Source organism: Chiloscyllium plagiosum, unplaced genomic scaffold (assembly GCF_037043375.1).
Source record: "Chiloscyllium plagiosum isolate Xiang-an unplaced genomic scaffold, Cpla_swu_hap1 HiC_scaffold_7, whole genome shotgun sequence".
Lineage (NCBI taxonomy): Eukaryota > Metazoa > Chordata > Chondrichthyes > Orectolobiformes > Hemiscylliidae > Chiloscyllium > Chiloscyllium plagiosum.
Window position 1 is genome coordinate 112,875,835 of NW_028270145.1, and position 12,775 is coordinate 112,888,609.

The 12,775-nt window shown below is 46.5% G+C and overlaps 1 protein-coding gene across 3 annotated transcripts in view; it reads right to left on the reverse strand.

The window, feature by feature from the left end:
* The window catches only part of LOC122551953 (anion exchange protein 3-like), a 313,611-nt gene that overhangs the window by 98,583 nt on the left and 202,253 nt on the right, over positions 1 to 12,775 (reverse strand). For 2 of the 3 annotated variants that reach the window (XM_087989367.1, XM_087989368.1), the window contains exons 14-16: positions 11,612 to 11,839; positions 7,041 to 7,189; positions 2,975 to 3,169 (exon numbers count right to left, since the gene is read on the reverse strand). In XM_087989367.1, the coding sequence (XP_087845493.1) occupies positions 2,975 to 3,169; positions 7,041 to 7,189; positions 11,612 to 11,839 (572 nt within the window). The remainder of the gene's footprint in view (positions 1 to 2,974; positions 3,170 to 7,040; positions 7,190 to 11,611; positions 11,840 to 12,775) is intronic. The other variant, XM_087989369.1, reaches the window with a different exon arrangement.

Below are 12,775 nucleotides of genomic sequence, written 5' to 3' on the forward strand. Positions count from 1 at the left end.
CAGCAGTTGCTTAAATGTTCCCAATGACTCTGCTTCCACCACCACCACTGGCAACGCATTCCATGCATTCACAACTCTCTACGTAAAGAACCTATCTCTGACGTCTCCTTTATACCTTCTTCCTAATATCTTCAAACTATGACTTGTCATCCCAGTCAATCCTGCCCTGGGGAAAAGTCTCTGGCTATTGACTCTATCTATTCCTCTCATTATCTTTACACCTCGATCAGGTCTCCTCTCCTCCTCCTTCTCTCCAGAGAGAAAAGTCTAAACATATTCAACTTTTCTTCATAAGGCAAGCCCTCCAGTCCAGGCAGCATCCTGGTAAACCTTCTTTGCACCCTCTCCAAAGCCTCTGTATCTTTCCTATACTAGGGCGACCAGAACTGGACACAATATTCCAAGTGTGGTCTCACCAGGGACTTATAGAGCTGCAGCAAACCTTCATGGCTCTTAAACTCGAGCAAATAATCTGAGCTAATAATCCAAGAGGCAGTGGTCTGAATCCTGACAGCAAAGTGGAAGATGTTGAATTCTTTTAATTAGGGAAAGAAAAGCCAGTCTCACTAATAGCAATCATAAAACTACTGGATTGGCGTAAAAGCCCACTGGGTCTCTAATGTCCTTCAGGGAAGGAAGTCCATTGTCCTTACCTGGTCTGGCCTTACATGTGACTCCAGACCCACAGCCAAAGGGATTGACTCAGAAATGGCCTAACAAGCCTCTCAAACAAAAAAACACAAAGAATTGCTGGAAATCAGAGACATCAGAAATTGCTGGAAAAACTCAGCTGGTCTGGCAGCATCTGTGAAGAGAAAACAAAGTTAACATTTTGGGTCCAGTGACCCTACTTCAGAAGTTCAAAGCCTCTCAGTTATATTTTTGAAGACGTCTCACCATCGCCTTTTTCAGGACAATGAAGCGATCCTGGCCAGTCACGCTCACATCTCATGGATGATTTTTCAAAAAAAAAATTTCCTTATTGACTCTTCATATTGCTGTGGTTCTGTTCGTCGAGCAGGGAATTTGTGTTGCAGACATTTCGTCCCCTGTCTAGGTGACGTCCTCAGTGCTTGGGAGCCTCCTGTGAAGCGCTTCTGTGATGTTTCCTCCGGCATTTGTAGTGTTTTGAATCTGCCTCTTCCAGTTGTCAGTTCCAGCTGTCCGCTGCAGTGGCCGGTATATTGGGTCCAGGTCGATGTGCTTATTGATTGAATCTGTGGATGAGTGCCATGCCTCTAGGAATTCCCTGGCTGTTCTCTGTTTGGCTTGTCCTATGATAGTAGTGTTGTCCCAGTTGAATTCATGTTGCTTGTCATCTGCGTGTGTGGCTACTAAGGATAGCTGGTCGTGTCGTTTCGTGGCTAGTTGGTGTTCATGGATGCGTATCATTAGCTGTCTTCCTCTTGGTCCTATGTTGTATTTTGTGCAGTCCTTGCATGGGATTTTGTACACGACATTGGTTTTGCTCATGCTGGGTATCGGGTCCTTCGTCCTGGTGAGTTGTTGTCTGAGAGTGGCTGTTGGTTTGTGTGCTGTTATGAGTCCTAGTGGTCGCAGTAGTCTGGCTGTCAGTTCGGAAATGCTCTTGATGTGTGGTAGTGTGGCTAGTCCTTTGGGTTGCGGCATGTCCTCGTTCCGTTGTCTTTCCCTTAGGCATCTGTTGATGAAATTGCGCGAGTATCCGTTTTTGGCGAATACATTGTCGAGGTGTTCTTCTTCCTCTTTTTGCAGTTCTGGTGTACTGCAGTGTGTTGTGGTCCTTTTGAACAGAGTCTTGATGCAACTTCTTTTCTGTGTGTTGGGGTGGTTGTTTTCTAGAGGCATGGCACTCATCCACAGATTCAATCAACAAACACATCGACCTGGACCCAATATACCGGCCACTGCAGCGGACAGCTGGAACTGACAACCGGAAGCGACAGATTCAAACCACTATAAATGCCGGAGGAAAGATCATAGAAGTGCTTCACAGGAGGCTCCCAAGCACTGAGGATGTCACCTAGACAGGGGACGAAACGTCTGCAACACAAACTCCCAGCTCGGCGAACAGAACCACAAAAACCAGCACCCGAGCTACAAATCTTCTCACAAACTTTGATTACTCTTCATAATTTTGAACATCTCTATCAAATCTCCCTTTAGCACTTTGTGATTTGAGAACAATCCTAGATGTGTTACATAAGTATTGTTGAAGAGAAAAGACACATTTTGTCAAAACCTTTTGCCTTGCACTCATCAAGACAACATCTAGCAGAACCAACATAAAGAGAAAGTGACATTAGACCATAGAAGGGAAAGGTGCTGATTGGTTGGGAAATGGACGCTGGTTAGTAGAGACATTACCGTGGAGACTGCTCCAGTTTAAGATGACTGACAGTTCACTGCCAAGCATTTTAGAAATTTTTAACTAGAGTGTTTGACTCTGATTGGCTGAGGAATTGTCCTGAGAAATGAACTGCAGAATGGTTATTATCGGCTTTATTAAATTGGAACAGGTATTGTGTGTGTATATATGTTGTTTCTATCTGACAGCCAATTTTGTGCATTCTATCAGGCTCACAATATGGTGCACTTATGCATACTGTGCCCAATTCTTTTCAGAACCAATCAGAGTTAATATACCTGGTTTAAAATGTAAACAAAGCTTGGCAGTTAACTGGCAATCATCATTAACTGGTGCATTCTCCATGGCCTCCTCTTCCAATCAGAGTCAGCACTCTCCTTTCACAGAGTGAAAATCCTGTTTTCTCTTTCCTTTGGCATTCAAGTTCTGCATTACCGAATAATTATTCCCTAACTTCTTCAGCCACATTCCTCATCCTAAGCATCATTCTGGTAAATCTCCCCCACACCCTCAGGGCCCTGACATCCTTGTGAAAGCGCAGAGCCTAAAATCAGAGAATATACCTCAGCCGAGGTGTCTGATTGGCTGTTTGACACGGGGTTTGACCTGACAAGAGTTGGCACTTACCTCGTAAAGATTGTGGAAGGTTTCGTAGATGAAGATGACGGAGATGAGGAAGGCGAAGATCTCCTGGGTAAAAGGTGAGATGTAGCGCACCAGGAAACTTCCCTCAAAGGCCACCGTGATGACCACAATGACCATGAGCCAGAAGCCAATCCACACACGACCTGTGAGGTAGTCCACGTTCTGGGTTTTGCTGAACTGGCGATGTGCGTGGAGTGGGGGAGGGGTGATGATGGTGAGGAGATAGGGAACAAAAGGGAGAGATAGGTTATCCAAGAAGCAGCGAGATGTTCACCACAGCTCCTCTCCGAACAGACCGATGCACATGTAGGTTCATTCAAACACACCTGGGGAGGCCATGTTTTGTGGAGGGTTGTCCACTTAGCTCTTCTGGAGAGTTTCATGGGAATGACAACTCTGTCACTGCTCCTTGGTCAATATCGTGAAATTCCTTCCCGAAGGACATTGTGCATCGACCTACAGCACAAGGACTGGGGTATTTCACGAAGGCAGCTCACCACCACCTTCTCAAGGGATTGGGCAATAAATCCTGAACCGGCCAAAAGTGAGGACTGCAGATGCTGGAAACCAGAGTGGTGCTGGAAAAGCAGAGCAGGTCAGGCAGCATCCGAGGTGCAGGAAAATCGATGTTTCGGACAAAAGCCCTTCACCCTGGAGACTTCCTGCCTCTATTCCTGATGAAGGGCTTTTGCCCGAAACTTTGATTTTCCTGCTCCTCGGATGCTGCCTGATCTGCTGTGCTTTTCCAGCACCATTCTGATCTAAACAATAAATCCTGAAACGCCAGTAACGTCCACTTCCAATGAATTATTGACAAAAGGAATATTCTTCACACGAGGGAGAGTGGAAATTTGGAACCCTGTTTTCCCAAAAGGCAGTGAACTGACCATTTCAAAATAGAGATTGTGAGATGGCATTAGGCTTTAAGACCCAATGAGGTACTCAGCCAGGATTGAACTGAGGAATGGAACGAGCTCAAGGGGCTGAATGGCCTCCTCTGTTCATGCAACTTTTCACTTATTCATTCACAGGATGTGAGCATTGCTGGCTGGGTCAGCATTTATTGCCCATCCCTAATTACCCAGAGGGCAGCTAAGAGCGAACCGCATCCCTGTAGGTCTGGAGTCACATGTAGGACACAACAGGGTAAGGATGGCAGCTTCCTTCCCTCAAGGACATGAGTGAACCAGATGGGCTTTTCCTCCTCTGACAATCGATAACAGTTTCATGGTCATCATTAGACCCTTAATTCCAGATTTGTATTAAATTTAAATTCCACCATCTGCTGTGGCAGGATTCAAACCCAGGTCCCCTGACTGTTACCCGGTTCTCCGGATTTATAGTTTCTGGTGTTGCGTGACATCTGACCTTATCCCGGAGGCTGGTCAAGGGAACGCGACATAATATGATCTCATGGTACTAGCATTGAGAGGCTGATTGGTCCAGGTCACCTCCGTACTGCTGGACTCGGCCAGCATTTGTTGCCATCCCGAATGGCCTTGAACAGAGTGTCTTACTGGAACATTTCAGGTAGCAGTTACACGTCAACCACATTAGTGTCAGCCTGGGGTCACGGAGCCCAGCAGGTTTCCTTCCCTAAATGGCATTAGTGATACAATGGTATAAAGCTCCTTAATCCAGGTTTGTTTAGTTGTATTTTAAACTGTTCAAATTGGTGCGAGCATTTGAGGTAATCAGCCATCTTTATGAGGGACTGAGAGGGTCACTCTCCCCCTCTGTGCTGATGGTAACAGGGTCAACCAGGTGGACCTCATAGAATGTGAGTTCCCTGATTGGGGCTGTTAACCTGATCCAATCAGGGAGCCCTGGCTGACAGATATAAACAGGAGGGTAACTCTATTTTGATTTAATCCCTACCCGCCCCTTCGCTGTTTGATCACACAGCATTGCCCTTTGATGTGAAGGGCACTGCCTGTCACTGGCCACTCGGGTGTTTCCTTTCTTCCTGGTGGTGGAAACTGAATAAAGATTCATGCACCTTGTGTCTCACACCTGCACACACACAACATGGGTGCTGGGGACAAAATAAGCACTACCGCAGTTAGGCGGTAGTGTGGGAGGCGGGGGGGGGGGGGGAGTAATTAAAAAAAAGAGGAATGCCAGACATCCTGTTCACTATGAGAGCTGGCTCTGGGGGAGCTGGATCAGTGTCAAGGACTTTAAAATAAAAGGAAAATAAAAAATAAAAAAAATAAAGAGGAGGATCATGACGGCAGGGTGGCTCAGTAGTTAGCACTGCTACCTCACAGCGCGAGGGACCTGAGTTCAATTCCAGCTTTGGATAACTATCTATGTGGAGTTTGCATAATCGCCCCATGAGTTTCCTCTGTGTGCTCTGGTCTCCTCCCACATAGAACATTAGGGGCAGGCTGCCTTAGAGTGGCGGAAGATGGGAGGGACAGGGGGGTTGCTGGGGGTCTGTATTGTATGCACTGGTTTTAATGAAAGTGGACTGTCTTGTATGTACAAATGTCATTGTTACTGTTTGTAATGATTGAAACTGGGATTTAAGGTGTGTCCTCATTTTCCTGAAAGCTGGTTGTACGGTGGGGTTTGGGGCCTGGCTTTGCTGCCTCTCTCCCTTGTAAAATTGTTGTTTCTCTGTATACAGCTGTTAATGTTAATTGTTTTGTAAAGTGTGAATTGGTTAATAATTTTTTTTAAATAAACAGGAGTGTCAGAGGTTCTGCTCACTGTGAGAGCTGGCCCTGAGAAAGCAGGATCAGTGGGGGGGACTCTCCCCGTGTAAGTAAAGGGTGACTTGGTGACGGGATACTGGCCTCAGGGGAGTTAGTTCACACCAGTTGTCACAACTGGATCTGAGCCCATGTCCTTAGAACACTCTGGATTGCTGGTCCAGTGACATTCCCACAACACCATTATCTCCCTATTTCAGTTTGGACCGAATCATCTCTCAGTACAGCAATCAGCTGACCAGCAGGAGGAGCAATGGCCGAGTGGTAATATTGCAAAACTATTAATCCGGAGAACCAGGTAACGCTCCAGGGAATAGCTTCGAGTCCTGCCTCAGTAGATGGTGGAATTTGAATTCAATAAAAATCTGGAATTAAGAGGCTAATGATGACCGTGAAACTGTTATCGATTGTCAGAGGAGGAAAAGCCCATCTGGTTCACTCATGTTCTTCAGGGAAGGAAGTTTCCATCCTTATCTGGTTATAGTTCGACAGGTTTATTTGAAATCACAAGCTTTTGAAGCGCTGCTCCTTCGTCAGGTGATATCAAGTGGAAAAGGGGCAGCGCTCCGAAAGCTTGGGATTTCAAATAAGCCGACTGGACTATAACCGGGAGTCATGTGACCTCTGATCTTGTCCACCCCAGTCCAACCATATCATTGCCTCCAGCAGTAACTCATTCCATTGTCAGTTTACTGTAGCATTGGAGAGTCTCATCCCCAAAGCTTTGAAATGACCCCGAGGAAGTTGGGAGATGTGTAGGGACTGGAGGAGGTGACAGAGATAGGGAAGGGCCATAGGGACTGGAGGAGGTGACAGAGATAGGGAAGGGACGTAGGGACTGGAGGAGGTTACAGAGATAGGGAAGGGACGTAGGGACTGGAGGAGGTGACAGAGATAGGGAAGGGACGTAGGGACTGGAGGAGGTTACAGAGATAGGGAAGGGACGTAGGGACTGGAGGAGGTTACAGAGATAGGGAAGGGGGGTGTAGGGACTGGAGGAGGTTACAGAGATAGGGAAGGGATGTCGGGCCTGGAGGAGGTGACAGAAATAGGGAAGGGGGTGTAGGGACTGGAGGAGGTTACAGAAATAGGGAGGGATGTGGGGACTGGAGGAGGTTACAGAGATAGAGAGGGGGTGTAGGACCTGGAAGAGGTGACAGAGATAGGGAGGGGGTGTAGGACCTGGAAGAGGTGACAGAGATAGGGAGGGGATGTAGATGAGCAATCTGAAAAGAAGGATGTGGATTTTAAGATCAAGGCTGGACTGAGTTCCAGTGTAGGTGAGCCAACATGTGGGCGGGTGGGTGAATGGTGATTGATAACAGACTTACCTTGTAGAACGCCTCTTCAAAGACCAGCAGGGGGCCTGTAAATCCAATCACCAGGAGGGGCTGGGCTCCCAACAGGGAGAAGACCACACCTGTGGCTGATGTGGAGACGATTAACTCTGAAACCCCTATTAACCCCTCGGTCTTTGCACCTGCATGGGGCGGAGATGCCATGGTTAGACTCAGGACCGTTTACAACAATTCAGAAGCCGCCTCAGGATCATTATAGAGAGAGAAAGAGCCACCGCAGCCCATTCCCCACATACCCCCTCACTCTCCTGTATGACCAAGGCTGCCACATAGAGATCAGAGCAGTTTGTGAAAGGATCTTTGCAGAGAAATGGGGGGAAAAGCTTTAAATCCACCCGCCACCCAATCTTCCTCCTGTCTGCTTTCATATACAAATCCCATCATAGATTCAAAGAAGGCTCCTTTAGATTGGAAACAGATAATGAAACTCATTTACAGAAAAAGGGAGGGAAGCAGAAAGCAAGAAACTACTACAGGCCAGGTAGCTTAAAACCATCATGGCAAAATTATTCAAAGCTATTATTAAAGACGTTATAATAGAACACTTGGATAAGTTCGAGGTAATTAGGCAGAACCAGCACAGTCTCATCAAAGGGAAATCATGTTTAACTAATTCCTTAATCGGCTTTCCCTGAGCCCGGCAGCTGTCAACTGAATTGTGATAAACTGTGTCTTATTTTTACCTTTTATTATTATTATGTATAGGGTGTAGGTTTGCTCGCTGAGCTGTAGGTTTGATATCCAGACGTTTCATTACCTGGCGAGGTAACATCATCAGTGGTGACCTCCAGGTGAAGCGAAGCTGTTGTCTCCTGCTTTCTATTTATATCTTTCTCCTGGATGGGATTCCTGGGGTTTGTGGTGATGTCATTTCCTGTTCGTTTTCTGAGGGGTTGATGGATGGTATCTAGATCTATGTGCTTGTTTGTGGTGTTGTGATTGGAGTGCCAGGCCTCTAGGAATTCTCTGGCATGTGTTTGCTTAGCCTGTCCCAGGATAGATGTGTTGTCCCAGTTGAAATGGTGGTTTTTTCATCCGTGTGTAGGGCTATGAGAGAGAGAGGGCCATGTCTTTTTGTGGCTAGCTGGTGTTCGTGTATCCTGGTGGCTAACTTTCTTCCTGTTTGTCCTACGTAGTGTTTGTGGCAGTCCTTGCATGGAATTTTATAGATGACGTTGGTTTTGTCCATGGGTTGTACTGGGTCTTTTAAGTTTGTTAGTTTTTGTTTGAGAGTGTTGGTGGGTTTGTGTGCTACTAGGATTCCAAGGGGTCTCTGTAGTCAGGCTGTTATTTCTGAAACTTCTTTGATGTATGGTAAGGTGGTTAGGGTTTCTGGCTGTGTTTGGTCTGCTTGTCGTGGTTTGTTCTTGAGGAGTCTGCGGACTGTATTTTTTGAGTATCCGTTCTTCTTGAATACATCGTATAGTTGGTTCTCCTCTGTTTTCTGAAGTTCGTCTGTGCTGCAGTGTGTGGTGGCTCGTTGGAATAGTGTTCTGATACAGCTTTGTTTGTGTGTGTTGGGATGGTTGCTGGTGTAGTTAAGTATTTGGTCAGAGTTTGTCGGTTTTCTGTATACACAGGTTTGTAGTTCTCCATTGTCCTTTCTTTCGACTGTGACGTCCAGGAATGCGAGTTTGTTGTCGGTTTCTTCCTCCTTGGTGAACGTTATGCCTGTGAGGGTGTTGTTGATGATGTTAAATGTCTCTTCTATCTTGTTTCGTTTTGTGATGACAAAGGTGTCATCTACGTAGCGGACCCAGATTTTTGGTTTGATGATTGGTAGGGCTGTTTTTTGACTGTCCCATTTCGACTGGGACAACACATCTATCCTGGGACAGGCTAAGCAAACACATGCCAGAGAATTCTTAGAGGCCTGGTACTCCAACCACAACGCCATAAACAAGCACATAGATCTAGATGCCATCTATCAACCCCTCAGAAAACGAACAGGAAATGACATCACCACAAACCCCAGGAACCCCATCCAGGAGAAAGATATAAATAGAAAGCAGGAGACAACAACTTCGCTTCACTTGGAGGTCGCCACTGATGATGTTACCTAGCCAGGTAATGAAATGTCTGGATATCAAACCTACAGCTCAGCGAGCAAACCTACACCCTAAACCTCAACCTGAGCTACAAACCTTCACAAACCTTGCGATTATTATGTATGACTGCTGTCATTGAAGTAGGTGCCATGGTGGGCTGACTTATACAATCTTTCACAGTACTCTTCACGTAAAGGGACGTATGATAAAGTTGTGTCCAAAGCTGAATCCGAAGATGTGTGGGTTTGGTGGATTGGCCATGCTATGACAGGTCGGCGCAACATCAAGGGCCGAAGGGCCTGTACTGCGCTGTAATGTTCTATATTCTATATTACTATATAATTGCCCACAGTATCCGTGGATGTGTAGGTTAGGGGGATTGGCCTCAGTAAATTGCCTCATTCCTCATTCCTGAAGAAGGGCTCATGCCCGAAACGTCGATTCTCCTGCTCCTTGGATGCTGCCTGACCTGCTGCGCTTTTCCAGCAACACATTTTCAGCTCAGCAAATTGCCCACACTATCTGCGGATGTGTAGGTTAGGGGGATTAACCAGGGGAAGGATAGGGTTACAGGGATAGGGTAGGGGGCTGGCTCTAGGTGGGATGCTCTTCAGAGGGTCGATGTGGATTCGATGGGCTGAATGGCCTGTTTCCACACTGTAGGGACTCTATGAAATAAATTTCTATTCTATTCAATTGTTGGGGTTCTTTGAAGAACTTGTGCTCTGGATAAAAGGGAACCAGCAGATGTGTTTAGATTCCAAATTGATAAAGTGCTACATCAAATGTTGGTGAGGAGAATCAGAGTTTATGGTGTTGATTGGAATGGCTGGACAACAGGAAACAGATAAGTTGGTCATTTTCAGGCTGGCAGGATATAATGAGTGGTGTTCCACAGGGGTCAGTACTGGGGACTCAATTCTTTACCGTTTATCTCAATGCCTTGGAAGATATGAGAGGTAATCTTACTAAAGACACTAGATAGAAACAAAAGTGATTTGTGAAGATGAGCCTATACTGAGGTACGGAGAGGTTAAGTGAGTGGGCAAAAGTCTGGCGAATGGAGTATAATGTGGGAATGTGAGAAGTTGTCCATTTTGGCAGGAAGAGTATAAAAGCTGCATATTATCTACATGGTCAGAGGTTCAGACTGTAATGTTAATATGGCTTTAAGGAGGGTATTTGTCCTAGGTTTTTTTTGACCGAGGTGCTGATCAGTCTGTTCAAACCTAATAAACCCCAAACCTAATTGTGAGGCCTGGGGTTTTTGTTTTGAAATTGGAACAATAGAAGCAGCTTGAATGGGGGGGGGTTCAAGCAGAACCAGGATTTTAGTTTTAGCTTTCAGTTGCTGTTGAGGTTATGAAAGCTGCTACATCTCTCTCTCTCTTTGCTACAGCTGAAAGCTTGGGTTCTTTTTCTGTTGCTAGAATTGCATATGAGACGATCTATTTGACGGATTTTGCCTTTGCCAAGGGTGTGCTTATGAATGTCACTATATTGGAACACTTAATGAATAGTTTATTATTTTAAGTATTTCAATGGGGTTACAGTTAAGTCAATTCTTTTCTTTCTATTTTGCCTTTATTTTAACTATAGTGTATGAATAAAGTGTGTTTCAGTTCAAGCCTGGCAGTTTGACCAATTGATTGTATCCAAAACACAACACCTGGCACTTGTTTTTAAAATAAAACAAAGTTAGGGTCTGGGTCATCTGTGTGAAATGTTTTAAGGGGTTTGGTCTGGTCCATAACTAGAGGGATCTGGATGTCCTGATGCACCAATCACAGACTGTTAGTGTAATCAGGAGAGCAAATAAAAAGTTCAGTGTTAGTGTGAGGGGAACTGAATTCAGTAGAGCGGGAGGTTATGGTTCAGTTATACAATCCATTGGTAAGACTGTATCTGGAATACTGTGTACAGGATTGGTTCACTTCAACGTTATCGCAAAAAAGGAGGCCATTCAGCCCACTTTGTCCATGAGCAGACCCACAGCCCCTCCTCTTTCCCTACAGCCCTGCCCAATCTTCCTTTCTGAGCCCAGATCCAAGTCTACACTTACAGTTAATGGGAAAGCAGATAAATACTGTACATGGGTACGAAAGGAATTGAATGATATGGTCATCGGGTCTGACAAAGGGTTTGGGGAGGAGGCGGCAGTGGGAGAAGATTTGTGTCAGCATTGAGCAGTTTCTCGGGGGCGGGGGGGGGGGGGGGGGTTCTCTGTCAAAGCCAGCAGACGAGGGTTGGTGGGGGTGTAAGATGCTGCAGACTGGAAACTTGATCCCCACAGTGTTCCCAGCTTAGCCTCCCCGGTGTTGGGGAATGGAAGGTGGAGTGGGGATGGGAAAGACACAGAGTGGAGGTGGAGGAAGAAGGGAAGGTGAGCTGGAGGGAGCGAAGGAGAGTGGGGAGGCAGCTGAATGGGGATGGGGCTGTGTGAGGGAGGACAGCATTGAGTTGCCCTCGCAAGAGATTTTCGACGTTGTGCGGCACCTGGAATGAGAGAGTTACCGAGCAATCCTCCGAATGTGATAGCCGGTGACAGGGCTGCAAAGTAAATGAAGATGATCGCAGCCAGACACTGGCAGTCCATTGCATCCCAAAGGTCACTCATGTATTTTGGGTATCTCCGCTTGATATCCCGGAACAAGCCCCCAAACGGAATCCTTGTTCTCTTCAGTGGATCATCATCACTTTCGTCCTTCACCTCCCCACACACGTCTGGAGGAAGAAGCAAGAACAGCTCAGGGTAACACAGTAAGGTGGCTCGCCTCTCCACACTAGTTATTCTTTTCATACTCTGTGTGTATGAGCTTCCTGTTACTCCCACCCATCCCAATGAGGAGACCATGGGATCTGGGACGATCACCCAAAGGGGGATGTCCAGGAGCCTCAGCTCAGTATCTCAGCCAATAACCAGCGACCCCAACAATAAGGCACTCCCTCAGTGCTGCACTGGGAGGAGCAGCCTGAACTTTGTCCTCAGTTCCCCGGAACAGCTCTCGGATCAATGCTGATGTGTTGCCCTTGCAGCTTCAGGGCAGGGTCTCGATAACTATTGCCCCTCAGTGCCCATTGCCAAGTAGGTGCAATCGCATGGCTCTTTTGGGAATGAGCCGCTGATGGTGGTGAAGTGGCAATGTCAGCGGGTTGTGTGACCCCAAGATCGAGGGCTTGTTGGAGGTAGAAGGGGAAATATCAGAATGGAATTTAAATTCAACCTACAAGCCGAGAATATGAAGCTAGTTTTCACCATGGTGACCATGGCAACCCTCGTCAGTTATTGTAATGTCCTTTTAGGGAAGGAAATCTACCATCCTCACCTGGTCTGGCCTACATGTGACTCCAGACCCACGGCAATGTGATTAGTGACACAGAGGCTCAGGCTAGTGCACTGACTTGCAGGGTTAAATGGGTTCAAATCCCATCAGAGTGGAATTTACCCAGTCTCATCTATGTGGCTCCAGACCCACAGTCATGGCCTCTTAACTGTCCTCTGTACTGGCCTCAAGGGCAAATCAGTTTCTGTGACCATTAGAGCATAGAACAGTACAGCCCAGTACAGGCCCTTCAGCCCTCGATGTTGTGCTGGCCTTTTATCCTACTCTAAGACCAGACTAAACTACGTACCCTTCATTGTACTACCATCCATGTGCC